Source organism: Triturus cristatus, chromosome 4_2 (assembly GCF_964204655.1).
Source record: "Triturus cristatus chromosome 4_2, aTriCri1.1, whole genome shotgun sequence".
NCBI classification, from domain to species: Eukaryota; Metazoa; Chordata; class Amphibia; order Caudata; family Salamandridae; genus Triturus; species Triturus cristatus.
Window position 1 is genome coordinate 335711981 of NC_140586.1, and position 27976 is coordinate 335739956.

Sequence of the window (27976 nt, forward strand, 5' to 3'; positions counted from 1 at the left end):
TCTGGAGTTATAGGAGACGTGAGTTTATCGTTCCACTCCTGCGATACCTGGGGAAGCTGTAGAGTCTGAAGGTAGGTCTGTTGCATATCTGTGTCTCGTGGTTCTCCAGTGTATAGTGTCTTGTAAAAAGATCCAAAGATATCAGCCTTTTCTGCATTTTTATGTATCAATCCTCCTTCCCAGTCCTGTATGCCACCTATGTATTCCTTTTCCCACTTCTCTTTTAATTGTCTGGCTAGGTGTTTACCTATTTTATTTCCTTGAGAGTAGGAGAGTTGACGCAGTTTCAAAAATGTGAGCTCTACCCCGTTATAAATAGCCGTAAGTTTCCCCCGTTATGCTGTCAGGGTACGTATAGCAGCCCTCTAGTGGGGTTGTTTTTGTGAGCAGTTTAGGCCTGTTCCAATTCTACCTCGAAGTCCTCCCTTTGCTTAGTTCTCTGTTTGTTCAGGGTGGAATTGAGTGCTATGCATTTCCCTCATAGAACCGCTTTAAAAGCGTCCCAATTATTAAACACCGATGTATCTTCGGGGGCATTGAGGGCAAAAAAGTCTGTGGTCGCTTCCCTTCGTTCAGTACGGAGCACTCTGTCTCTCGTGAGTGAAGTTGGGAAGTATCACTTGGGTGTTGGAGACGCGATCCCACTCCATGCAGGACAGATCGCTACAGGGCAGTGGTCCGATATAGAAAGAGGGAAAATCTTGGCTTCTCGGAGGGTCCCAACTAGATTCTGACTAAAAAATATAATAGAGTCTGGAATATGTATGGTGGACGTGAGAATAAAAGGTGTAGCCTTTTGTCTGGGGGTATAGGGTGCGCCAGGCATCTCTGAAGCCCAAGTTGTGTATTTGTTAATTAACCTCTGCGGAGAAGGAATTATTGCCTAGTCTATGTGGCTGAGTGAGTGCTATCAAGCTTTGCTCGCCAGGTCAGGTTGAAATCACCCAGTAAGATTGTTGGCCCTACTGCAAAATCCTGTATGTTACCTACGAGTGAGTTTAAAAAGGCTGCCTGCCCCACATTAGGCACGTACACTACTACAAATGTGCATAATTTACCCCTCAGAGTGCCCTTAACCATAACTAGCCTTCGCTCCTTGTACGTCCGAATGCCTGTGGGTTGGAATTTTGTGGATCTATGAAAGAGGAGTTCAACTCCCCGGTATTTAGTGAGCGCAGAGGATCTATAGATCAGTGGGTATTGTTTATGTCTAAGTCGGGCTTCTTCTGCCCTTGAAAGGTGTGTCTCTTGAAGAGCCACTATATCGAAGTGATGGTCCGTAAGATATTTCCAGATTTGTTGTTGTTTTTGGGGGGAGTTAAGTCCCTTCACATTCCAGGAGCCTATGGGGAGTACCATCTATCCAGCGTTGTCCCCCCCCCTTCAATCTCGCATATCTGTGCGTCAGAACTATGTGTCACGTGTTAGTAACCGTGATCAGTGAGTTCCCGGTCCTCGCCTGCCATAAGGAGTGCCTCCTGACTAGAGCATAATTTCAATAACTTTAAAAAGTGCCACCACCATACCCAAAACCCTGCCCAACCAATTAGACAAAATAAAACATAGCGTTACCAACAGTAACCTGTGTCGGATCGATTACAGTTCTCCGACAGTGGGTGTTATTACCCTACTGGACATGTTAGGGGACGACACGACCTGCATCCGGATCCGCGCCCGACCAGAGTATTAGAGTTTTGGCTGACTGCATTACATAGCCAATCTTATGAGGCCAGCTTTGTTTTAGCCAAGCCCCTGGGTCAGGGAGTGTTTTTAAGTCTACGGGTGGTCTTCAGTCTTGACTTTCTGTTCCGTTGCAGTAAATACTGCGGCCCCGTAGATTTGTGAGCTAAGTCATGTCTTTTCCCCCCCGACTGTAGTCCATCCTCATGGGTCTTCCTTGGGCTGGTGAATCAGAGTGGTGCAGCCATGGTGCTTCAAGATTCCCCATGTATAATAGGTCGAGTCCGCCCTTGATCGCGGCATTATTGATCTGATTCTGGCTGTAGGAGTCTCTCGCCTGAGCGTATTGGTCCTTCTTGGGAGAGTACGTAGCTCCTTGAACGTTGAGAGCGCGGACCACGTTTGTGCTTCACCTGTGGTTTTCCCATGGGCTGCTGGACAATTGCGACGTAGATGCGCTATTTCGTGTGGGCCCTTGATCTTTGCTTTGCAAGGGCTCAGGTTTGTCCGTAGGGACACCCAGCAGTTCCAATCCCTCTCTCAAGTCCGTAATATGTCGCTGCTTGTTTTTATGTTCGAAGCTCGGGCCAAACGGGAATGTCCAACAGTATCAGACTTTGTCCTCGCGCAATTTTGTCGTTATTGGTCTGAACTGCTGCCTCCTTGCCAACCTTGCGGGTGCCTGGTCCTGGTAGATGCTACAGGTGTGGCCCTGGAAGGAAATTCTTTTTTTTGTTCAGGCCGCCAGAAGAATCGCCTCCTTCACCTTATAGGAGTGAAATTTGTCAGTACATCTCGCGTCCACTTCCGTTCTCCGGTCATTGGGCCTCCGATGAACCCGTTCCAACTTGATCTTGAGTGTTTGCGGGTGTATAATCTCTGCAAACAGGCCCTCGAGGAAAGCCTCCAGCTCAGGCCCGTCGGCTCTCTCCTCCAGGTCCCGGATTCGTATGTTGTCCCTCCATGCTCTATTTTCATAATCTTCAGCTTTTAACTGGGTTTGGCGCAGCTGGTCCTGGAGGCAATGCATTTCATATTTCATGTCGGCGGTGCGTTTGTCGACTTCTTGAGCCTGCTTTTCCAAGTCCAGCACCCTACTTCCTACCAAGTCCACATCTTGTTGGAGGGTGGACATTTTTTGTGTAGGTCCGACTTCAGCTGATCAATAGAGGCCTTAATGTCCTGGCTGGGTTCCCTCCCGAGTTCCATTTAAAAATCCTGAAGGGATGCCATGAGGTCGTCTTTAGTGAGGGCCATGGTGTCTGTTGAGGCGTCGTGTTCCAATGGCAAATGTTTGTCCGCTGGTTAAAAGAAGCTAGAGACTTTAGTTGAGGTTCTGTTCAGCGCCTTCTTCGGGGGCATTGGTGCGAGTCCTAAAACACCCCCACTATTACAGCAAGGGCAGCCCGCTGCTGTAGTGTCGTTTTCTATTATAAGCCTCTGTCGCGAGTGACTAGCAGTTATTGAGTCTGCTCCTGTCTCCTGCGTGTCCAGGTCTTCCGCAGCGGTGTCGCCCTGTTGTGTGGGAATAGGCCACGCTGTGGACTCTTGCGGGTTGGTTATTCCTCTCAGCCGATCGACTTCCGGGCCCAGAGTCGCTCCGTGTAATCCCGCCTGTTGGACCGGCTTGGACTCGTCGCTGCTGGTAGGCCCCCAGCTGTGGGGAAAGGTAGTCACTTCGGTAGGCCTCCCTTCCAAACCAGTGCCATCTTAGTAGCCTACTTGAAGTCTAGCGTGTGTGTGAATGCTGGGGCCTTCACACGTCTGGAGCATGCCTGACTGAGAAGCGCGGGCCCCTCACCTTTGTATCCGTGTGCTTTGTTGGAGATCAGCCTCAGCCCACCCAAAGTGTCTGGGCCCTGTGGCAAGACAGCATGCTGTAAAGCGCGTGACTCTCCCCGTCGGTTCGATCCCAGGCTGGATGGTGTGCTTACAACTTAAGGGGAGTAAGTCAGCAAGGTCAGGCAAGGTTTGTCTGTTGCCCTCAATATTCGCCCGGTCAGTCAAAAACGTAAGTCCATAATGAAAGCAAGCGGGCCCCCCTTTCTTACTTGCGTGTCGCCCTTCTTATTAGGATTGCCGCAGGGTCTCTAGCATTCTTGTGAGCCCCCGCGATGCAGCATATAGCGGCGTGCCCATCTGTGGCGTGGCTCCGGAGCACTCGTTCCCCCTCTCCCCCCATCAGTTAGACCGCATCTCCTTCATCATGTATGCTCACCCGGTGAGGTTGTGTTCACGTCCCCGGGTCGGCTTCGTGACAATCTCCGTGGCAGTTGGAAGACGCTGTGGCTCAGGGGGCGGCAGTCGCCATCTTGAGCAGCTCCGATGTGGCCCTAAGCAGCGAGCTCTCCGTGATCGCAAGAGATCCACTCCAGCACCAAACTCGCAGCTACCGCTGGGTGTTCTGGACAGCATTCTAGGCAGCTTGCATCAGCACTTATTCACTCTGAACTCTAGCGCGGTCCGGGAGCAGAGATGGATTACGTCCACTCTGCCATCTTGCCCGGCCACGCCACCCTAGAGGCATATTTTAAAGCAACACGCACCTCTTGGCTTTAAGCTTAAGTTTTCTAGGACCCAGTGCAAATAATTCTAATTTACAATAGGAGTTGCCTAATTTGTGTTTCAGGGGAGAGTGAGCTATGTCTATTTCAAACCAAGAGATACCAGTATCACAAGCATGTGTGCCTGTGCCAACATGGGCAGGTATTGTGCTCCTGTTGTGGCTGGAATATCCAAAAGTACGAGTTATTTACCTTCGGTACCGATGAATCTGTTAGAGACACAGTCTAGCCGCAGATTCCTTAACTTAGAATATCCCCAGGCATCAGACTGGCATCGGATTTTTTTTGCAGGAGCACCTCTGCATGCTGGCGCTGCATGGCTCCGCCCTGACGTCGTCCGCAGACATGACGTCAGCGAAGCCATACAAGTCCCTCCCGGCGCATTGACGTTAGTTTTCTTCGGAGAAACTTTTCCGCCCGGCAACGCGGAGCCACTACAAAAAACAGAGTATGGGAACAGTGTGTGAAAAATTAAACAAAAAGAACGGGATGTGAGAAACATCACCCTAAGGGACAGTAACAAGCACTGTACACTGAAGCAATTGAAGAGAAAGAGCCAAGCAGCGCTCTGAGAAGCATCCCTGCAAAGGCGAAGGCAATGTCCTCCCCGAAGCAAACGAAAATGAAAAGAATGCCAAGGCAGACAACAGAAAGCCTGCAATCACAAGATCCGACCGTGACCGGCAACAAGACCTGAACTATAAAATTAAAAACGATCCACCAAAGGTTGGCAAAACTAGGCATACCTTAACCTCTGTAAGAGAACTATGGGACTGAAGCTCAGAGAAGGAGAGCCCAAGCCAATTGACTGTAGTAGAGTCAAAGACAAGAGACCCTAAAACAACGGAAAAGGGTGGGTGGGTGGGAAGGAGGGAAGAACATTAGGAGGCCCCACACTGGAAGAACCAGGGTGTAGGAATGTAGGAGGAGACATGAACCCTCTGCCCCATCACTAGAATGGGAGGAGCAAAACATGGAAAAACAGAAAGAACCATCCTTCCGTGGAGGAAAGATGTCACCCGCAGGAAGACAAAGCCACCCCCAGGGAGGAGAGAGCAGAAAATCCAACCTGAAAATGTCCTCACAGAACTGGGAGGATGGGTGGGCGGAAGGAATATGCAGCTAGACTGTCTCTACCAGATACATCGTTACCGAAGGTAAGTAACTCGTTCATCTGATAGACATTTAGCCGCAGATTCCTTCACTTAGGATATGCGAGTGAACCCCAACAAGTTCCAAAGGAACCCAGCTGTCAACAAGTTGATGAAACAGTGGGGACAGCAGCCAAAAGCTCTGCGAGGAGTGACAAACAGTGGGAGGCAAAGGATCACAAGCCGCAGAGGGACAGCCTGGAAGCACATCAGTGTACACAGTGTAGAAAGGGAGCACAGAACCCGAAGGGCAGTGCGGAATGAGAGAGCCCAAAAGTTCAGGAAAAGAAAAGGAAGCGATGATAGGAACAGAGGGATCTGCAGGATCAGACGAGTGTGCAAAGAGAAGGGCCCAGAGAGGACAAGACTGTATGACTGAGTCCAAACATGCAGGTGAACTTGCCCAACAGTAGAGAAGCACTGTGGAAGCGCACCAACGAGGACACCGGGGACAGCAGCGGTAGGATGCTGACCATGCCCAGGAAGAGCCAAGTTCACTAGAGACCCCAGACTTGACAGTTCGCAATCTCCCCTTCCCAAAGAGACATTGGAAAGGGCAGACATCAAAAACAAAATCATGACTACAAAAAGCACATGCGGGAGGCAGAAGTACAAAGGGTAGACCATGTGTACAGCCAGGACCACTCCACGTAAAAAGGAAGGACACACGGATGTGCCGTGAGAATAGTCCAGATGCGAGAGATGCCTCACCAGGTATGTAACCTGTGAAAGGGACCTGTGAAGCGAACACACACAGAATGAAGGACTGCACCTACAAGAAGTCCATGGCAAGCCCACAGACACAGCAGCAAAGACCTAGTGTACGTGCCTGGATGTGTGTAGACGCCAGACAGAACAAACATCAGGAGAAGACTCAGCCATAAGGATGAATGGCATACAAGAAACAAGAGTGCACCATAGGTATCAACAGCCATTTTGCTGCAGAACCGGACAGATAAAGTCCAGATCTACAAGCGACACCAGCCACTCGGCAGGGAGGAACCACAGTCGCCCGCAAAGTAAACTGGAAGGGTGACCACTATAGGAGGAGCCAGTACAAAATGTTCTGAGTAACAGGAATTGTATTGAGATGCGCATACAAGAACACAGAAGACAGTAAGCGTCCTGAGGAGAGCCCCTCTACAGAGAGCAGCAGCAGCATCCCGAAGTAGAAGTATGCCAAAACACCTGCTCAGATGGCAGCAGGGGAAGAGGAAAAATCCATGCCGGGGGAGTACCCAGGAAAGCAAGGCACAAGGCAATATACATGAGCGGCGCAAGTGGAGAAGATGCCACCATGCAAGAACAAAGGACGAAAAGCACTACCCAACACAGAGGAGGAGGGGAGAACCAGGCAACAGAAAAGGTCAGCCCTCCGCAACAATGAATACAGTGGAGAGCAACCACCAGATGCGCACAAAACATAGAAGTGCGCCGTGGCAGCCCAGCGCGCCTTAGTACAGCTACAGGGCACTGACCAAGACCGTCCACAGGTAGGACATTTGCAGCGCTGAACCATGCAGAACTAAAACAGACAAGGAGGGGAGGCTGAAAGGACTCTCCGTGAAAAAACATACGAGTTAGAAACCCAGAGAAAGTGAGCAGCTACCCTTGCAAAGGAGTGCCACGGACAAACCGCAGACTCCAACGGCCGTAGATCCATGCCAACTGGTGGACCGTATGAAAAAGAAAAAGACCAAAGTCACATCCGCAGGGCAACGCCCTTCGAAAAAGACTCCACAGGAGCCGACTAAGCCTTATGTGTAAGGGAGGCAGCTACACTGTAGCCAACAAATACCTCACCTAGGGTAAGCCTCAACCCCAACTAGGGGCCCCTCTTGAGCCGTGGCTCAGACAGAGGATCAACAGAACAGAAGCAGCCGAACAGCTGCAATAAAGGGAAGCAAAAACGTCGAGAAGCCGTCCAGAGCACCTGGGTATTACCGCATGAACCCAGGACCCAGAAGAACACTGCACATGAAAGTAACAGTCTGTAAAAGGATCTCAAAAACATGAAATTAAGGCCTGGTCTGTAAGGAGTGCTGGGCCGGCGGCGGTGAAGAGGTGCTGGGAGACCCCGCGCGTGACTGGCCCCACGGCGGTGGTCCGGATTGGGCAACAGGGGAGATCGCGACAAGTTGAGTCCTCACGCCTGCTACGAGGGAGGAGGTAGCACGCGGGGACCCCCCCTCCCCCCCCCACAGTTTCACACCGCTACCCCGGAGCTCGAGACTGTACATAATTGGTGGGTGAGGTGTGCGGTCTTCAGGTGTGGAGCCGGGCCTGCTCGTCTCTGCCAGCGCTCCTTAAGGAGGGTGACAGTGCAGGGGACCCAGCCTCATTGTGACTCCGTGATACCTCCTGAGCTGTGACCCAGCGGCTGCAGCGGATACACCGGCCCCCATCCATGGGCTGCCACGCATGGCTACCCAGGGAAGGCAATCCTCCATTAAAGACATACTCCAGAAGTCGAATGGGAAGAAGCTAGGGAGGCCTAGTATTGATCCACACCGCTCACCCTCAGGCGAAGGAACAATGGGCCCCCGGCCACGGGCCACGCTGCTGAGCCGGTCACAAAAGACTTCATGGAACAGCTCAATGGAGCTCCGAGAGACGACTTTGCTGGGCTGCGACAAGATTTGGCCTCCGATATCAAGCAGCTCAGGGCGGACCTCGGTGGGGTAGGCGATAGAGTGAATACTCTGGAGCGCAATGGCGACAGGCGTGAGGAGGAGCTCACCGAACACGCCCATGAGCTAGTCGACCTCAGAGCGGCATGAGGAGCTTTGTCTTAAGTTAGAAGACCTGGAGAACCGTTCGAGGCGCTGCAACATTCGTATCAAGGGCCTACCACTTCAGGCCGATGGTGGTAAGCTAGAGGACTTGGTACTCCGACTCACAGGGCCAGGCTGGACAGTCGCAGGACATCCTGGCATGCCTACACTCCTATAGGCAGAAAGAGGTTATAATGGCTGCCACTCGGGATCGTCCAATGGTGGAGTTCGAGGGCCTTCAGGTGGGAGTGTACCAGGACCTCTCGCCCCTCACCCTTCAAAGACTAAAGGAGCTGCGACCAGTCACAACCTTCTTACGGAAACAGGGGCTACGCTATAGATGGGGGCACCCGTTCCGACTCTTTCGTCTGGAACAAAGAAGCGCAGGTTGTCCGTAACCTGCCGGAAGTGAAGGCCATCCTTGGGACTGCACTAGCGGTGGAGGTGGTGTTGGACGCGACGGAGGGAAGCCAAGCATCGAGAGGGCTACAGAAGCCGGGCAGGAGGAGGGGCCCCAGGGTGGATGCCCGGGCAAAGCCTTCCGAAGAGGAGAGCCGGTTGGAGCGGGAAACTCTACTGAAACAGATGCAAGTTCGGGAGAGTTCTGCTGACCACGCTGGGGACTGATTCGATCCGTTGCTGCTCTGTGACCCAATGCGGGTAGGAAGGGCTCGAGCTCAGTGTGTCGAGTTGTCGGTCTTCGGGGGCGCCTACTACAGAATGGTGATGACCGACCGTTGGATTCATGGACCCCTGCACATCAGTGCGCCCTGCTCCAGTTGGACAACGAATTTGATGTCTTCTTAGGCTCTCTTTTTTTCTCTCTGTTTCCTTTCCTCTCTATTCTCTTTCTTTTTCCACCCACGAGAAAGTTGCGGCCCTTTGGCAGATATTGAGAGCTGCTGCCATCTCATCGACAGGTAGGGTGACTCATCCACCCTGGTGGTTGGGTGTGGTGGGAGGAGGTAGGGAGGTGGGGTCAATCGCTGTAGGGTGGGAAGACCGGGCACACGCGCAGGGCATGGCTGGCTGGCGGGAGGGAGGGAGGGACAGAGGGAGGGCTTCAACTATCTCTCCTCTTGTGGGCTATGCAGGGTACTTGACTCGAACTCCTGGCTCTGCCCTCTCATGCTCACCCTGGGTCCGTACTGTCAGCTTAGGGGGACAATGTGAGGAGCTGCTATGGGTGGAGATTTCATTGGCATCAGGATCCCATGGCGGGTGGGGAGATATGGGTGCCCGATGATGCGGGTTCTCCCTATGGCAGATTAGGTCACCACACAGTTGCACCCCCATACTCCCTCATGACACGACTTAGAGTAACTATTTTGAGCTTCAATGTGCGGGGCCTTAACTCGCCGGCAAAGCATTGCGCGCGTCTTGCCCTGTTGAGAGATGCTAAATGTGATAGCTGCCTCCTTCAGGAGACCCACCTTGTGCAGGCCAATTGGAAGCTGCTTCGATCTCAGTGGTTCGACAGACAATACTTCTCGTCGGGGCTGGGGAAGAAGGCCGTGGTGGCGATTCTCTTAGCTACGCATTTTCAGGGTAAAGTAATGGGGATTCATGCAGAAGCCCCGGGTTGACTTCTGGTCTTGCGTGATCTCATGGGAGAGAGGGTGAATGCACACAATCGTGTCGGTCTACAGCCCCAATGACCACCAGGAGGCCTTCCTACGTGAAGCTATAGGCTTAATCTTGGAGTTCCCTGATGAGGATCTTATTATCGGTGGTGACTAACTTGGTCCCTGTGGCAGAGGTGGATAGGTCAACACTTAGTGTGGGACACACGGGCTCGATCTCGGACACGATGCTTCAGAGACTGAAGGAGGCTGGTCTAGTTGACGCCTGGCGCCATCGCTTCCCGACAGCAAGGGAATAAATATTCTTTTCCACCGCACTTCAGACCTATGTCCGCACTGACCTTTTTTGGACCTCGTCAAGAGTCACGGCGTCCACGGATGAGGTTTCTATTGGGGTGGCAGCGTTCAGACCACTCTCCAGTTGTCTTGACGTTGCGTCTCCCTGGCGGTTCCCCTCCGCAGAGCTCTTGGCGATTCAACCGTAAACTTCTCCATGTAGGACGCTATGGTCACAGCTTCGGGACACTGTCAACTACCTGGACATAAATGATGTGGGTTCGGTGGGGGTTGACATGCTTTGGGACACACTGAAGGCGGTACTCCGTGGACGCTGTATCGCGATTTCGGCGGGCCTAAACAAGGACTGCAAGGCTAAGAGGAAGGAACTGGAGGGGCAAATTCGGGAGCTGGAAGGGGCGCATCGTCGTACGGGAGCGGTCCAAACCAGGCGTCTCCTCACACAGACGAGGAAGCAATTGCGGGCATTGGACCTTGATCGCGCCGAGTATGCCTTGCTCCGAACCAAGCAGCACTACTATGAAAGGGGGGGGGGGGGGGGGGGGGGGAGACAAGGTGGGGAGACTTTTGGCTCACGCCCTGTGGGCTGAGACAGCCTCACGTCGGGTCGCAGAACTAGTCACCGAACGGGGTGAGATCTTGCACGCCAATGACGACATAGCGTCCGCATCTGGCTTCAAAATAAACCAGAATAAGACCCAAGCTTTGAGCCTCACACTCCCCGAGGCGGACGGCCACCAGCTCTCGCTTCACTTCCCCTTATCTTGGGCTGCTACTGACATCACTTACCTGGGGCTTCGGGTTTTCTCTACTACCGCGAAGACTGCTCAGGTAAACTACACAGCGGCCCTAACCACGATCTGCCGCGACCTGAACAGCTGGCAGAAACATACCCTCTCCTGGCTGGGCAAGAGCACGGCTGTCAAGTTGACAATTTTGCCCCGTCTGCTTTACATCATGCAGTCGCTCCCTCTGTGTCCGACACCCACAATATTGGCTCAAATGCAGCAACTCATCAATAAATTTATATGGGGGGAAAGCCGCGCATGGCCCGCCATTTCACTTACCTGCGGCAGGACGATGGTGGTCTGGGTGTCCCTCATCTCGGGAGCTACTACGAAGTGGCACAACTCCGTTGGATGATTGACTGGTACTAATTAGAGTCAGAAAAACATTGGTGTTTCATGGCCACGGGAGTGGCAGGGATCCACATCTGGAAAGTTCCTTGGCTTCCCAGACTACATCGGCCGCTGGGCTCGTACGTCTCTCTGGTCCTTCGGGCCACCATGCAGGTGTGGGACAGAGTCCAAGTGAGGTGCCAGCTGTCCACTGCTATCTCACCCCTGACCCCCTTCATTGGGAACCCGGACTTTCCCTCCCGGCTCACGTGGGAAACATCTACTTGAAATGGCAAGAGGTAAACTGTAAACGTATTTGCGATCTCTTTGATGAGCAGGGAATCCTGGATTTCCCCAGATTGGTGGCTCACTATGGGATCCCCAAGGAAGTCTATTGGCAGTACTGCGCCACTGGGTCACACAGCCGCAGATCCGTCCACATGCGGGTCGGCTCCTCACGAAATTTGAAATTTGGTACATCACTCGCACTTCCAATAAACGCCTTCTGTCCAATATTTATGGCTTTCTCAACAGTGCGCAAACTCAGGCCAAATCCCCAGCACAGCGTAGGTGGGAGGCGGAGCGGAGTCGGGAGTTCTCCCCCAAGGAATGGGACTGATATTACACACATGGCCCAGGCATCATCGTGTACCACCTCAGGAAAAGAAATGCTCCTGAAAATTGCACACTATTGGTATTACACTCCGGCGCGGGTGGCAAAATGGAAGCCCCGCTGCAGCGATCTCTGCTGGCATCTGTGCAGGCAGGAGGGTACATTGTTCCATATCTTGTGGCATTATCCTAAGATACAGGCTTTTTGGGAGACAATCTTGCCCGTAATCGAAGAGATTTACCAGACAGAGCTCCCCAGATTCCCTAGCTAGATTCTGCTGGGGTTACCCAATCCTCTCACGTATCCTCTCCAGTCATGTAGGGGCAGGGCGATCACTCTAGCTCTTGGAGCTGCTTAGCAGGTTCTCCTGGTGAAAAGGGGCACACCCGACGTCCCCACAAAGCTAGACAGGTTGCACAAACTGTGGGAGGTTGTTGGTATGGAAAGGATTACAGCGGGGATCCACCACACATTGCCCAAATTCAATAAGACCTCGGTGGCCTACTTGTCCTCCGAATTCATTGAGCTTACCTGCCCTCGCTACCTACGAGTACTACGATTCCCCACGACGCCACGGACGAACCCACCGCCTCCACCGAGGGACCACCAGCCTTAGATCCCTACCATGTCTCATTGTACACCGTGGGTGGATATCGGTCTTCTTTTTCTCCGTTTTTCCCTGACTCTCACTCTTGCCTTCTTCCTCTTATCTTTGGTTTCCTTTTTTCCTCTTTAATAATGTTTGTGTTTGAATAAGCCGTTACCCGCCGGCCGGCCGTTGTAGGTGAGTGTGTAGTTACTGACTGCATCATATCCAATAAAGATTTGAACAATAAAAAAGCAAAAAGCAGCAGCTTAACTGGGTCATTAATGAGGTTAAAGGCTGCACGTGGGCGAGCAGGATGGATAATCAATCTCAATCTTATCCAAGCATTAACATTAAAGGAATGTCTTCTCAAAAAACAGTCTCAGCAGCAAGTCACTAAAAAGCAGACTTTAAACAGAACTGTGCCACTGATGTGCTTTCAAATAGCAATCTTTTTTAGGTTCAGGTGCATGGGATTTACAACAATTAGAAAACAATCTAAGTATTATTTTCCCCTCTTTGTATGAGATTTTATATATTGCGTTGAGATTGCATAACACTCACAAAATCAGAACACCGATTTAGAGCGCTAATGAAAACTTCATACTAATTCTCCCGTAGCTTGTCAAATACTTCACAAACAACTGTCTGACATAATTAATCATGTCTGATAACTGAAGGAGTACCACAAAGAAAACCGCACATCAGGGCACAGTTCCCCGAGTCAGTCACGGCATTCAATAAACTGTTTAATTGCAGGCAGGTGTTGGTAGGACAGTTATGGTGCCAGGCGTCCTGGTGTAAGCAAACAAAATGGGACCCGCTCTCTGGTGAGCTCTGAAAATGAAACCATAACTGCAGTTCAGATGCTGCCCAAGTCTCCTGGTACCACTGCACACTAACTATAGCTCCGCCCCGGGACGTAGACACACTTGTTCATTACTTTATGATTTGTAACTGACTGAATGTTTCTAAATGCTTGTGTTATATATTTTTTAATAGCATTTGCATTGAGCAAATATCTTCAGCGCCTGTCCGAAACAAAATTACCTTTAGGCGCCGATCATCTGAGTAAAGATGCTGCCCAGTGTGTGTCCCAATGATGTACGGTACCGCCAAAAGCAATTGCCAAAGACAATAAGTCCCAAAAGCGAGATCTATTGGCAATGCCAATGCTTGCTTTAAAGTGGAGGGATCAACATTCTCGCAATTGGAGACAGGAATAGTTTCAGTAAATCCACAATACAAAAGTAACAAATCTCTGGATTTGGTTTGACAGTCATCTTTTTGAAACAACATTACTCATCCAAAATATAAACTTGTTACTTATGTGGAACAAAATTCTTCTACACCATATTGAGCTTGTCCGAGCACTTATGCTGTCCCGGCTGTAATACTGCAACATTAATCTGGTTCGAAACAATGGAAAAAGAACTTGGGAAGCTTCAAAGAATGCACAAACATGGACCCAGAATGTGCTCTACTATGGAGTCTGCCCATCGTACCTTTGTTTTCAAAGGCATATTTACTACATGACCATACTCTTTTTCTTGGAAGGACCAAGCATCTTTAGATAACACTTTCGTTTTGTCATTTCCCTCTCTTGATATACAAGTTCGCTTTCCTCCTCTCTCTCTGAAGTCATTACTGATTCTTCTGTATAGCTGTGATGCAACAGCATAATGAACATAACTTTGGGAATATGCACTCCAAACAGACTTCTAAAAATGCGGCCATACTCCGGGATACCAGTTACTGGAAGATATTAAGAGCTAAGGAACTACAGAGGCTGACAATATGAGCTACTTAAAGCATCTCAGGAGATACAAACCATACACTGGGGAAAGTTTTTTTTCCTTTTTAAACACCACTATTTTAGCCTTACACTGGATGCACCCACTCCCCTAAAGAGTTCTCAAAAACGGACTTTGATTCCAAATGATCTAACATCGGCAGCAGATCATGCCACCACAAAAGCTGTGCAACTATTTGTGACTCACTTCCTGATCAAAATACACAATATATTTACTTGGATCAAACACAAATAAATGAGGACCACCGATTCCACATTTTGTGCAGAAACCCAGGTGCTCTGCTACCCTGCACTAGTGGGTGGAGTCATGCAGCTTAGCGTTTGCTGCATCCTGCACCAGAAGTGACATCGGAGCGGCATATAAACACCACCTATGAGACAAGAAGTCAGTTTATTTCTCGACTGTCTGCCTCATCTGACACGATGCTTGAAAGTGATCAGATATTACAATGTGCTAATCTCTAAATTGGGAGATTTTTATAGATGGAAGAGTACATTACACAGTACGGGGAGGTGGGATGGTGGTGAGGAACCTGTTAGATAGAAAAGCATTACCAAAGGAAAGTAACTTGTTTTTCTGATGGATTCTTCTAACTACTGATTACCCACCTTCTGAAAAGATATCAAAGCATTACCTACCAAGGTGATGGGTCTGTTGAATGGCTCAGACTAAAAAGTCCTTGAGGACCTAACAGTCAAAGGGCCTTTCCCGGGCAGACTGGATTATCAAGACAGTAGTGCTTCTTGAATGAGGACGCGACTAGGCCTGTCCGATGTACAGAACAGGCACTCCATGTGCCAGCCTGGGCTCTTGTCTAATGAACCCTCAGACCTTCAAGAGGCATTTCTTGGTCAATGAGGAGCAGATTCCAATGCAAGACTATACACCTAGATAGGGCATTTTGTGCACTGCTTTATCCTTCTTTGCCCCAAAGAAACCCACAAAGAGCTGATTGTACACCTGAAGGTCCTTGGTACGATCTATGTAAAAGCTCAAAAAGAATTTACCCGAATGGCCCAACGACTGAGTGTGATGAGCTTCTCGGACAACCGCCCCCAGGACCTTCCTCTCAACCAGGATCTGGATTGCCATGGCGTCACACGTTGAGATGCCACGAGCTTGAAGGACTGCTCCCTCAAGGCCTTCAGGAGCATGGCATGCCAATCTGAGCAGGCCTTTGGGTAATGGTGGCACTCAAGGCACAAAGGGCTTACAGGAGTGGGTCTGTCACTGATCACGAGTGGTGGCAAGCCCCGCAGGGCTTGAAGCTGGACTTTTTAGATGACATTCATGCCACACCAGACGCAAAAACTTCAAAATACTTTATAAAAAAGTTTTTTAAAAAAGATAGTAAAAAAATGACTAAGGGGTAGCTTTGCCCGGATCTTCGCTGAATGGCACGAAAAGCAAAAAGAACTGATGTTAGCACACAGGGGTGGCACCTATACAGGCACAGCACACGTCACTTCTGGCATGCAGGGGTACTGCTCAATAAAAATTTCTGGATACAGTCCGACGCCTGGGGATAATATTACAGTAGGGAATCTGCACGCTAGAAAACTATCAGTTTAGGGCAAACAATTTTGCCAGACATGCCCAAGAGAGAATTGCTTTACACAATTTTATACAGGTGTTATTTCATGCCAGCTAGTCTGCATACGATCAACCTTACTGGACCCGGAATTGTTAAGAGGGACTTCCTGTGCCGTTGCCCATGCTTAACTAAGTGGGCTTCGAGACACATCAGCAAGATAACACCATGTGAACTGAGGAGACCGTAGGAAGCTGGCTCTGTATATACTATACCAAAATGAGGTATAGTGTGCACAGAGTCCATTGGAATCCCAAAGGTAGGCAGAGGTAAAAGTAGATAGCACCTTACTCTCTATTTGTGATAGTGTGGGCGAGCAGTAAGGCTTTTTCAGAGGGTAGAGTTAAGCATTTGTTGTACACACTCAATCAGCAAATGATGTGTCACACTCAAAGACTGAACTCTGACCAAGTTTGTATAAAAATATCTTTTTTTTCCCTCTAGAACTATGCCAAGCCTAGCACAGGTTGGTGAAATAAATGCTTTGCAAAATATTATGCAATGATTTACAAGTTAATGCAATTTAAAATGCAGTTGTTAGAAATACCTGCAAGTCAAGGTATTGAAATATTGTACAGATTACTTTTTAGATTACTTTGTAAGGTACTTTTTCTACGCCTAGATATCACACTGACACATTTCCTAGAGAAAAGGTCAAGCAAAAATCAGTTTCTCCAGAAAGAGGCTGCAGGCTTCGCTGGGAGTTGAGGCAGGTCAGAGATCACCAGATCTCGGGTCAGAATCGCCAGGGAGACCTCATGGTGTTGGGCCAATTGAACTCAGGCCGTGGGCTATGGGTGCAGACTCGCTGATTTGCCCGGAGGCAGAGCCTGTTTGTGAACAAATCTGGTGTTCACGGGAGATAAAGTCTTTCCTTTGGCAGGTCCTCTGGGTTCTTGAGGTTGCTGGCTGCAGGACACACCGGAGTTTCGCTTCAGCAGGTTTGAGGTGGGGACAGGCCGGTAGGGCTGGGGCCAAGTCAGTTGGCGTCGTCCTCTTTTTAGCTTCAGCACAGCTATTCAGTCTTTTCTTCTTTGTCATTGCTTGTCTGAGGAGGCAATGTTCAGGGGTACCCCTAAATACTAGATTTGGGGGAGTTACACGCAAGTAAACATTGGCACCGATGGGTCCCTTCCTTGAAGTGGGTACACCCTCTATTAAGCCACCCTCCAATGGGAGGGGGCATATGCTTCACTCTGGTTGGCTGGGTCCACCCCCATCTGCAAGATGGTGGGGACTGAGTTGTGGTTCACCTCGCCTCCTCCAGCTGAGGGGTGGTGTTGGCAAAGGTGGGCACACCTCCCTTCCTCTCTTGGTTTTCCCGCCGGTTCTCCCGCCCAAAGTGGGGGTCCGAATCAGTTGCTGGAAGCAGCAGAAGGCCTGGGGAAGCTCACAAAGGCGGCAAGCCTTTGAAGCTTCCCCTTCGTGGACCCTGCCCATCCTGGGGGAGGAGGCTTGGCACCTCGTCCCAGGATGTACTTACCTACCTTAATTGAGAATTAAGAAGACTAACTTGCCCCAAAAGGACAGATGTGCAGGGTCTCCTACATGAGGAAATTTGCAGGATGTTATAGGTGGCATACGAGTTCAGATGAACATTTGAAGAAGGTATGCCCACCCAAAATGTGTATTTAATTTTTTTTAAATGTAATAAACATAATTGAAACAAAGCATTCCATGGCACACAGGGAGTTTGTTATGATAGAGCACGAGGAGGTGAACAATCAAAAAGTATCACAGCACTTCTCTCTTCAATGATAAAATGGATCACTTTATTTAGGACTGAGTCAGGGCACTCATTGCTTAGCTTGAAATAATCAGACTAGTCCCTGGTATATGGAGGGCAAAAGATAGGTAAACATCTGCTAACATCTGGATTGGAACACTTCTCAGCGACTGCTTATTCTATTAGCAAGCAGCTTTGCTTAACTCACATCTTGGACCTACAAACAGTATGAGGTTCATTTAGCAATGGTCCATTCAGATATCTGCCACAGTGAACAGTTTTAACACTCAAGGACACTTGTCATTGCTTCACGGTGCCCACATTAATTTAAGCTAAACTGTCAACCTGCCGTTCTAACTTGATTTAGGGTTTACACCCACTTCATCCCCAAGACACAGGCATTTGCATGCTGACCTATCTACAGGAATGCAAAAAACCAGAAGCAATAGTAGTTTTCAAACACTGAGTGGAGCAGGCTAACTGACTTATGCACAATAAAAAAAAAAGCTGAATGTTTAACTCTTGAAAGAAAGAAAAATAAACATCTCATTTTTTTCAGTATAAAAAGAAAATTACATCAATTCTAATACTCACTGAAAAGTGCTAGAAGATGCGTCCAGCAGAGCTGCTCATCCTGACTGAAACTGTTCTGTTCAGCCTCACTGCTGAAGTCCCGCAGATTATGCATCTGGAACAGGTTGATGACTGTGATATGTACAAGCTGCTGCGAGTTAAATGCCTTCTGGAACAGCATCCTCTGTAACATAGAATTTAAAGTTGCACCCATTGAATTAAGCGTTCAAAATAGTTGTACATTTATCTGAATGGAACAATGTATGCCAGAGGGTTGCTTATGAGTTCTAATTGGGGCACTTGAGCAATGTAAGCAAAGTGGGGATTAGTTTCCAGAATTACTAAAACAGAAGACATTTAGATTTCTTGTATGATCAATATATTAACAGGCAACTACTATTCAATCCCAACTTTCCACACTCTACCCAATTTCCCACCTTAGGATGCCGTGAAATTTTCCGTTAATCTACTCCGATTTTCACTGTAAGCCATTAAACGAGCATGAATTCTCAAAAGATGTCAGAAAAAGCAAGGACAGAGTTGTAGTTTGAATGCACCAAGAATGCAACTAGATTCACCTGTAGGAAAGTGATTGGGTCATTTTTTTGCAAAACCGAACCCACAAAAAGCATTTGAAATTAGATCTTTTTTTTCAAGAATGAAACGAGCTTATAGAAGGGAGAACCATCGGGTAGCAATAGAACACATTTACAAGTTCGGCCAAGTATTTTTACCGGTTAAAAAATATAACCTTAGATAAGACAGCACAATCACCACACATTCCTACTCTACAATAAAACATCCAACAAAAACACTTCAAACATATCTTAAATGAAAAAATTGCATCAGTGATGTAGTCTTCTTACAAACACTTGATGATCTTGTAACCGTTACACTCTGCACTACCACTTCCATTGGCCACTACATCAGTGCACTCTAGTTTACCTATAATACCTACATTTGCACTTTACGTCTCACTCACAGGTGACCTTATACTGTGTCTAACACCAACTTTGACAAGTTCCAGTTATTTAAATCACTTAAACTAGTACTTGGACAACTTGCACTATTGACAATGAAACAGAAAACTTGGGAAAGGACATCTTCTCAAATTCAGAAAATTTAAATTGATGAGCCGGCTATTCTCTGCTGAGAATAACCTTTTTCCCACATCTTAACTACATATTTCCAAATTCTTTACACAAAGCCTAATGCAATCATTCCATCAAACCCTATTCCCATTCTCAATATATGCATTACAGCCTTTAATCTGACGTACATTTTTACCCAAATACTAATACAGTAATCCTATTTGATCTAATCTCGCATAGCTGAAAGGCCCATAATGAGCATATCCCATCCTTAGTCACAAATATTATGAAATCTCAGACTTTTTGAAAGCTGAAAGCCTAAAACAACCAATGAAATCAGTGGGTGTGAACTTATGGCCACAGGGGTAAACATCCATTTTTTCTGATTTAACATTAAGGAATTGTAGGAAAGTGGCTCAATATATACGGTTCCCAAATACGTACAGTGTGTATAGAGTCCACAGTCCCCAGAGGTTTGGCAGAGGCTAAAGTTAAATATAACCTTACTCTCTAAAGTGGTAGCTTGGTTCGCCGGGATGTTGACAGCGTGGGAGAGATGGTGGCGTCTTTGGAAGAGAGAAGTGACACCATGACGTCGGACTTATCTATGCTCCAGCAAGAGGTGCTTAGGCTTCAGGATCAGAATGTCGACATCCAGACCCATTTAGAGGACTTAGAAAACCGTTCCCGGAGGCACAACATTCGAATCTGTGGGGTCAAAGCGTCGGAGGACACCCAGGACCTCTTTGCGTTCACTCAGGGCCTCTCTCGCTACATCTTGGGGAATTCCCACCAATCTGAGGTGGTCTTGGATAGGGCACACAGAGTTGGGCCACCCAGCGGCCCCACCGGCAGACATCCTGGTATGTGCCCAGGACTTTCGGACTAAAGAGGCCATTCTCAATAAGGCGAGGTCCCTCCACCCCATTGCTTACCAGGGGCACTCCCCGGTGTTGTTCCAAGAGTTAGCCCTGATCACGCTGCAGCGGCGCCGCCAATTTCGCCCAGTCACAGAACATCTAAGACAGCAGGTGTCTCCTACTCTTGGGGTCACCCTTTTCGCCTCATCTTTCGCCATGCTGGAAGACTACCAGATTCGCTCACTTGTGGAGGCATGCCGGGTGCTGGGTTTAGCAGAACCTGCCGGGGAAGGTGATGCCCGCAGGATACGATGGTGAAATGATTGCCTTACCCGGCCGAATCTTCTCGCTTCTTTGCTGGGGGGGGGGGCCTTCCTTTTGGGCACACGTAGACCCCTGCATGGTAGACTGACCAGTTGTCCTGGGACGACGGACTATTCCAACTAACTAGACTTGTTGCTATGATCCCATGTTGGGATATGTTTTAGGGATTTTCTCTTCCTGGGTTAGCAGGATGTTTCTTGTTTCCCTTGTTTCCCTTTTTAGGTCTCGCCTGGAGTAAGACTGCACATACATGCGCAGTCTCGCTGGCGAGATTTCATGACCATAGGAGATTTCTCTAGTGGGCTTTAAGCCCCGCCCCTCTTTTCCATTGGCTGGCGTCACCGTTTATGCTAAACGGTGGCCAGCCATTGGAAAAGAGCGTTTAGTGACGTACACTTTTCTCTTTTAGAGCCGTCCGAGTTGGACTGGCTGCCCCGACTTACTGCTGGCGTAAAAGTTTTTTTTATCTTTATGGGGCCAAACACATGGCCCCATAAAGATAAGAAACCAGTCATGCGAGTCAGTCCAACTGGGACGGCTCGCGAGCCAGTCCAACTGGGACGGCTCTAAAAGAGAAAAAAAGCGGGAGGCGTTGTTGGCGTTGCTTGTTTACGTTGAGGGTTCTTACCTTGCTGTCAGTACCTCTATTAGGTGAGTTGTTGCAAGATATTGTCAACCGGGAACATTTCAAATGTGATTCTATTTCCTTAGCTTTGTTGAAGATCGTGAACTCTTCCCATTGTATCCCTTAGATGTGTTTTGCCATGGATGGTATGACGAGAAGGTTTACACATGTGAGATTCGAGTTACAGTATTTACATTATACAGTTTTGTACCGTGGAGCTTGGCTAGCAGTAAGTGCCGGCGTGGGGTGCGTTGCCGAAATACGTTTATCAGGCAGTAGATTGTACGTGAGAGGGCTCAGTCGAGTAGTCCAAAAAGACTAGGGCAGGCACACCAGGCCACCACGAGTGACCACTGTAAATCCCAACATTTGGGAGCAACAAAAATAAATTATGCGTTTAAGCTTATTTTCTAGGCGGAGGGATCGCATTATATGCTTCTTTCATCGACTCCCGAACAGTCTTCTTCGCAGCCATACTCAACAGTGATGTAAGGTGACGGGCAGTGTGAGAGGCGCTTGGACACAGACAGGTGAGGAGTTAAGGTAAACGGTCTATTGTAAAGCGCGTTGACACCTTTGGACAAAGTTTGCGCAACGGGCATTGAAATGGCTCCTTATTGGGCTCTATTTATGTCCCTAACTTTACTGGCAAATAATACTGATTAATTTCTGAAAAACCAATGTAAAATAGTGTTAAAGTAACCCAGGTCAGCGATTTTAGCTCATGTTTATACTTCACGTGTTTTACTTGGTGTGGCACCAAAATACAGTGTCACACTACAGATCACGAAAATTTAGTTTATGTTTGCCCACATCTTTAATTACATAGGCCATGCCCCTTTTAGAGAACCCCACTTTTTGCATCCCACTTTTAAGCACTTGGGTGCTTAATCATTGTGAGAATCAGGAGGTACACAAACATTGTGATGAGTTCATGCACACATGTAGTTTTAGGAGTCTCAGGCACATGGAAGCCTGGAGCGCTCATTGATTAGGACTTTAGGGGCACAAGACCAGAGAGAGATTTGAGAATGAGAGTCAGAGGCGGACTGGGACAGCAGGAAATAGCGGGCACAAAAACAACAAGCATTAGAATGCAATAGGTCTCGCCTTTCATTAAGTTAAAGCCATTTGCTTTGCTATACAATACCATTAGCAAAGCATCAAAGGCGAGGCCTATTGCATTTTTAATGTTTGTTTTTATTTTTATTGTTATTGGGTGGGACCCCCCTTGTCCACGTTTTTGTTAAATTTTAGCAGAGCATACCTGGAGCCGTTACAGCCCATTCCCCCTCGCATTGCTCCCTCCTAGGACCCATGCAGCGCTTCTGTTAGCCCACTCCCTTTTCTTACATGCCACGTAGGCCGCTTAAGGTATTGACCCTCAAAGTCCGGGGATTGAATAATCCTGTTAAACGCAGGGCTGTACTGAGTTACCTAGAACATTCAGCTTCTGATATTTGTCTCTTACAGGAGACCCACCTGCTTGCCAAAGATCACCATAGGCTGAAGTCCCGCGCCTTCCCTACACAGCTGTTCTCCTCTAGCCCCACCAAATCAGCCGGGGTGGCAATTCTTGTTTCCCGTTCCTTTCAGGGTAAAATCCTCCAGAAAGATGCTGAGATTAAGGGTCGCCTGCTTACATACCATTTACTCGTAGCGGGGGTGTCCCTCATAATAGGATCGGTGTATGCTCCCAACGAAGGGCAGAATAAATTCCTCCACCATGCACTCACCGAAGCGACAGCTATCTCGAAGCGGCACCTGTTGCTGTGGGGAGACCTGAACCTAGTATTTGACAACATTGCCGACCGCTCATGCCAGCGTACTAGTCAAGTAGGGGCCTTCTCACGGTCTGGTTTGACCCATATCCGCGACTTGGGCCTGGTAGATTTGTGGCAACACTTCCACCCCTTGAGTCGCACATATACTGATTATTCAGGCGCTCACAAAACCTATGCCAGACTATTATTTCCTGTGCTCCACTCCTCTGCAGACACTAGCTACGGAAGCTAAAGTTCTCCCTGCGTCTCCATCAGACCACTGTCACGTCACGTCACGTCACGTCCACACACACACACACGTCCACACACACACACACGTCCACACACACACACACGTCCACACACACACACACACGTCCACACACACACACACACGTCCACACACACACACACGTCCACACACACACACACACGTCCACACACACACACACACGTCCACACACACACACACGTCCACACACACACACACGTCCACACACACACACACACGTCCACACACACACACACACGTCCACACACACACACACGTCCACACACACACACACACGTCCACACACACACACACACACACACGTCCACACACACACACACGTCCACACACACACACACACACACACGTCCACACACACACACACGTCCACACACACACACACATGTCCACACACACACACACACGTCCACACACACACACACACGTCCACACACACACACACACGTCCACACACACACACACACGTCCACACACACACACACGTCCACACACACACACACGTCCACACACACACACGTCCACACACACACACGTCCACACACACGTCCACGTCCACACACACGTCCACACACACGTCCACGTCCACACACACGTCCACGTCCACACACACGTCCACGTCCACACACACGTCCACGTCCACACACACGTCCACGTCCACACACACACGTCCACGTCCACACACACGTCCACGTCCACACACACGTCCACGTCCACACACACGTCCACGTCCACACACACGTCCACGTCCACACACACGTCCACGTCCACACACACGTCCACGTCCACACACACGTCCACGTCCACACACACGTCCACGTCCACACACACGTCCACGTCCACACACACGTCCACGTCCACACACACGTCCACGTCCACACACACGTCCACGTCCACACACACGTCCACGTCCACACACACGTCCACGTCCACACACACGTCCACGTCCACACACACGTCCACGTCCACACACACGTCCACGTCCACACACACGTCCACGTCCACGTCCACACACACGTCCACGTCCACGTCCACACACACGTCCACGTCCACACACACACACACGTCCACGTCCACACACACACACACGTCCACGTCCACACACACACACACGTCCACGTCCACACACACACGTCCACGTCCACGTCCACGTCCACACACACACACACGTCCACGTCCACGTCCACACACACACGTCCACGTCCACACACACACACACACACACACGTCCACACACACACACGTCCACACACACACACACACACACACACACACACACGTCCACGTCCACACACGTCCACACACACACACACACGTCCACGTCCACACACGTCCACACACACACACACACGTCCACGTCCACACACGTCCACACACACACACACACACACACACACACACACACACACACACGTCCACACACACACACACGTCCACACCCACACACACACACGTCCACACACACACACACGTCCACACACACACACACGTCCACACACACACACACGTCCACACACACACGTCCACACACACACACACGTCCACACACACGTCCACACACACGTCCACACACACACACACACACACACACACACACGTCCACACACACGTCCACACACACGTCCACACACACGTCCACACACACACACACACACACACACACACACACACACACACACACACACACACACACACACACACACACACACACACACACTCACTCCCCTCCCCTCCCCCTCCACCCCCTCCACCAGCCCCCCTCCACCCGTGGCACTGGCGTCTTCGCGACACCCTGCTTCACAAAGCTTCTACGGTGGAACAGATCAAATCTGCCATTGAAAACTACTTAGCCATTAATGTTAACTGGGACACCTCACTCACGACTCAAAGGACTGCCCTTAAAGTGGTCCTTCGGGGAGAATTCATAGCCATCTCCACCGCAGTTAATAAAGAGCGCAGTCGGAAACGGGCCGAACTCACACAAAGGGTGGCGGAGCTGGAGCAGATGCATCAACGCACCGGGGCAGCAAGGGCTTGGCGCCAGCTCTGTACGGAACGGAAGCAGCTTGCGGCACTGGCTAAGCTGTACTCGGGGGGGACTCCCTAGATATGTTGCATAGCCTTGATTATTTAGAAGCTGCTCAGATTCCCGCTCTGACTGCGGATCAGGCTGCCCATCTTGACAGAGATTGGGCTGGAGGAGGTGGTAGCGGCTATCTCCCGCCTCGGCAAATCGCCTGTCCCAGATGGTTACTCCGCAGCCTTCTATAAAGCCTTTTGCAACCAGGTGGCCCCTTTGCTGTGTGATCTCTTTAACACATTCGCGCAGGCCAGAGCAATCCCGGAAGAAATGCTGGAGGCCTCGGTCATCGTTATACCGAAGCCCGGTAAAGACGTCACGAGTTGCAGTGCATATAGGCAGATTTCCTTGTTAAATATTGATATCAAATTATACACAAGCATCCTGACGACGCGGCTTGCCCCATACATGACGCAACTAGTGGAGCCAGACCAAGCAGGCTTTATCTCGCAACGGTAAACCAGTGACAATACGAAGAGGGTACTCCATCTTATTGAAAAAGCGTCCCGCACACAAGGGGGGGTAAATGCCATTGGCGACTGACGCAGAAAAAGCCTTTGACAGGGTTCACTGGCCCTATTTAGAGCAGGTACTGCACCGGTTTGGCTTTGGGGAAAAAGCTGCTCACTCGTATCTTGAACTTTTATCACCAGCCTCAGGCCACGGTCCAGGTAAATGGCCAGACGTCCTCACGTTTCCCCATAGGGAGGGGCACCCGGCAGGGGTGTCCCCTCTCTCCTATTCTATTTGCGCTCTACATGGAGCCTCTTGCGAGGAGAGTTAGACAACACCCTCTCATCACAGGGATCAAATTTGGGGGTGATATACATACGATTAGCTTGTATGCGGACGACATTTTGCTCTTCCTCACTGACCTCGTCCAATAGCTGCGGGCCCTTTTCATTGAGCTTCATAATTTTGCACACGCCTCTGGTTTCAGGATCAACATGGATAAATCGACTGCCTTAAACATCTCACTGTCAAAGACCACATTAGCCCGGGTAACGGAGGAACATCCGCTCCAGTGGTCCGCCACTACGGTCCCCTACTTGGGGGTGCTGCTGGGCCCTACAATCCGGGCCACTGTAACAGCCAATTATGATAGGCTCCAAGCCCATATCCGCAGGGAATTAGGCAGATGGAAACACTATCCCTTCTCATGGTTGGGCAGAATCGCCGCAGTCAAGATGACTGTTCTCCCCCAGATCCTTTACATCATCCAAACCCTCCCCCTGCGCCCTCCCGCAGGTTGGATTCAACAAACCCAGTCAGATTTGGCGCACTTCATTTGGCAGGGGCGCAGGCCTCGGCTTCAGCAAGAGATTGCGGTCCTTCCTCCGGAACAAGGAGGGGTAGGTATACCGTCATTGCAGCTCTACTTCTATGTGGCACAGCTCCGCTATCTAGTTGAGTGGAGCCGCTTAAAATCCGAAAAACACTGGCTATTTCAGGATCAGACTGTGGCGGCAATGCCCCTTGCAGGGTATCCCCTTTCTTTGGAAGCAACATAGGACAGCCAACCTTTACGCCTCTTATATCACGAGCTCTATATTGGAGGCTTGGGACCGCACTGCTACCTCACATGGGCTGACTACATTCCCTCCCCCCATGACCCCGCTGTTTGACAACCCCGACTTCACTCCTGGATTGGATTCTAGGGCGTTTGCAAGTTGGCGCCTTACTTCTTGCCGGTCCCTGGGGCATCTATTTGATATAGAGGGCATACTCTCCTTCCAACAAGTCAAAATACACTATGGGGTTTTGGAGACGGATAGGCTGCCATATTTACAACTCAGACATTGGGCACTGAAACCACAAATCAAACCGGGGGCTCAGCGCTTAACCTCATATGAGAGATGGCTGCTTACTCGGTCTTCCGATAAAAAACTAATCTCTGATCTTTATAAACATTTGCTTGCAGCTACTACCCTCACCTATAACGCCGGACGGGCGCGCTGGGAACGGGAGTTGGAGAGGACTATCTCACAAAGAGTGGGACAGCATATACTATAGGGCCCGACACTCCGAGCACCACGCAGGACTAACGGAGACGCTGACCAAGGTTGCCACCTATTGGTATCATACCCCGGAACGACTCCATCGCTTTGACCTGCGTGTTAGCGATCTGTGCTGGAGGGGGTGTGGGGCTGTGGGCACCTTGGAGCATATTTTGTGGAGATGTGACCACATTCAAACCTACTGGGCAACAATTTTAGATGACAGATGCTCAGCTTGACACGCAGCTCCCTCGCTTTCCAGCCTATGTCCTCCTGGGCCTGCCCAATCCGTTGACCTATCCCCTGAAATCCAGGAGAGGCCGCCTCATCGCCATTGCCCGGGGGGCAGCTACCCAGAATATAGTAGCACACACTGGCGGGCGCTCCTCCCAGGCTCCTCCGCACTCGGGCTGGCTACAGTGGCTGTGGATGGTTCTGGGCATGGAGAAGTTATCCCTTACGCTTGCGGGCAAGGGGGATGAATTCCCAGAGCTGTGGCGGCCCTTTATAACTCTGCTCACAATGGAGTTTCGAGAACTAACGTCCCCCCGATACCACAGGCTCCTCCGCCTTGCGTACAACTCAACTCCCTGCGAAACTAAAGTCACAAAGGCCACGATGACTTGCGCACAATGGGTGTCGTCCCCTTTTTCTTCTTATTGATTGTGGACAAGGGGAGGGAGGGTGGGGAGGGGGGTTAGGGAGGGAATTTTTTTACATTTGGTTTTGCCTTCTGCTACTGAGGGTTTCTGTTGTAGGCTTGCTCCTAGCATCTTACTTAGTAATGCTACCACAGACAACACTTGTTGTCTGTACTGCATTGTCTCTCAGGAGCATGAGGTCCTGATTGCTTTCGGTCTTTAAAAATCAATAAAAC

The 27976-nt window shown here is 49.7% G+C and overlaps 1 protein-coding gene across 5 annotated transcripts in view; it reads right to left on the reverse strand.

The window, feature by feature from the left end:
• SMG7 (SMG7 nonsense mediated mRNA decay factor) overlaps positions 1-27976 on the reverse strand; it is a 596979-nt gene that overhangs the window by 368323 nt on the left and 200680 nt on the right. For all 5 annotated transcript variants that reach the window (XM_085601728.1, XM_085601725.1, XM_085601727.1 and 2 more), the window contains one exon: positions 18092-18254. In XM_085601728.1, the coding sequence (XP_085457854.1) occupies positions 18092-18254 (163 nt within the window). The remainder of the gene's footprint in view (positions 1-18091; positions 18255-27976) is intronic.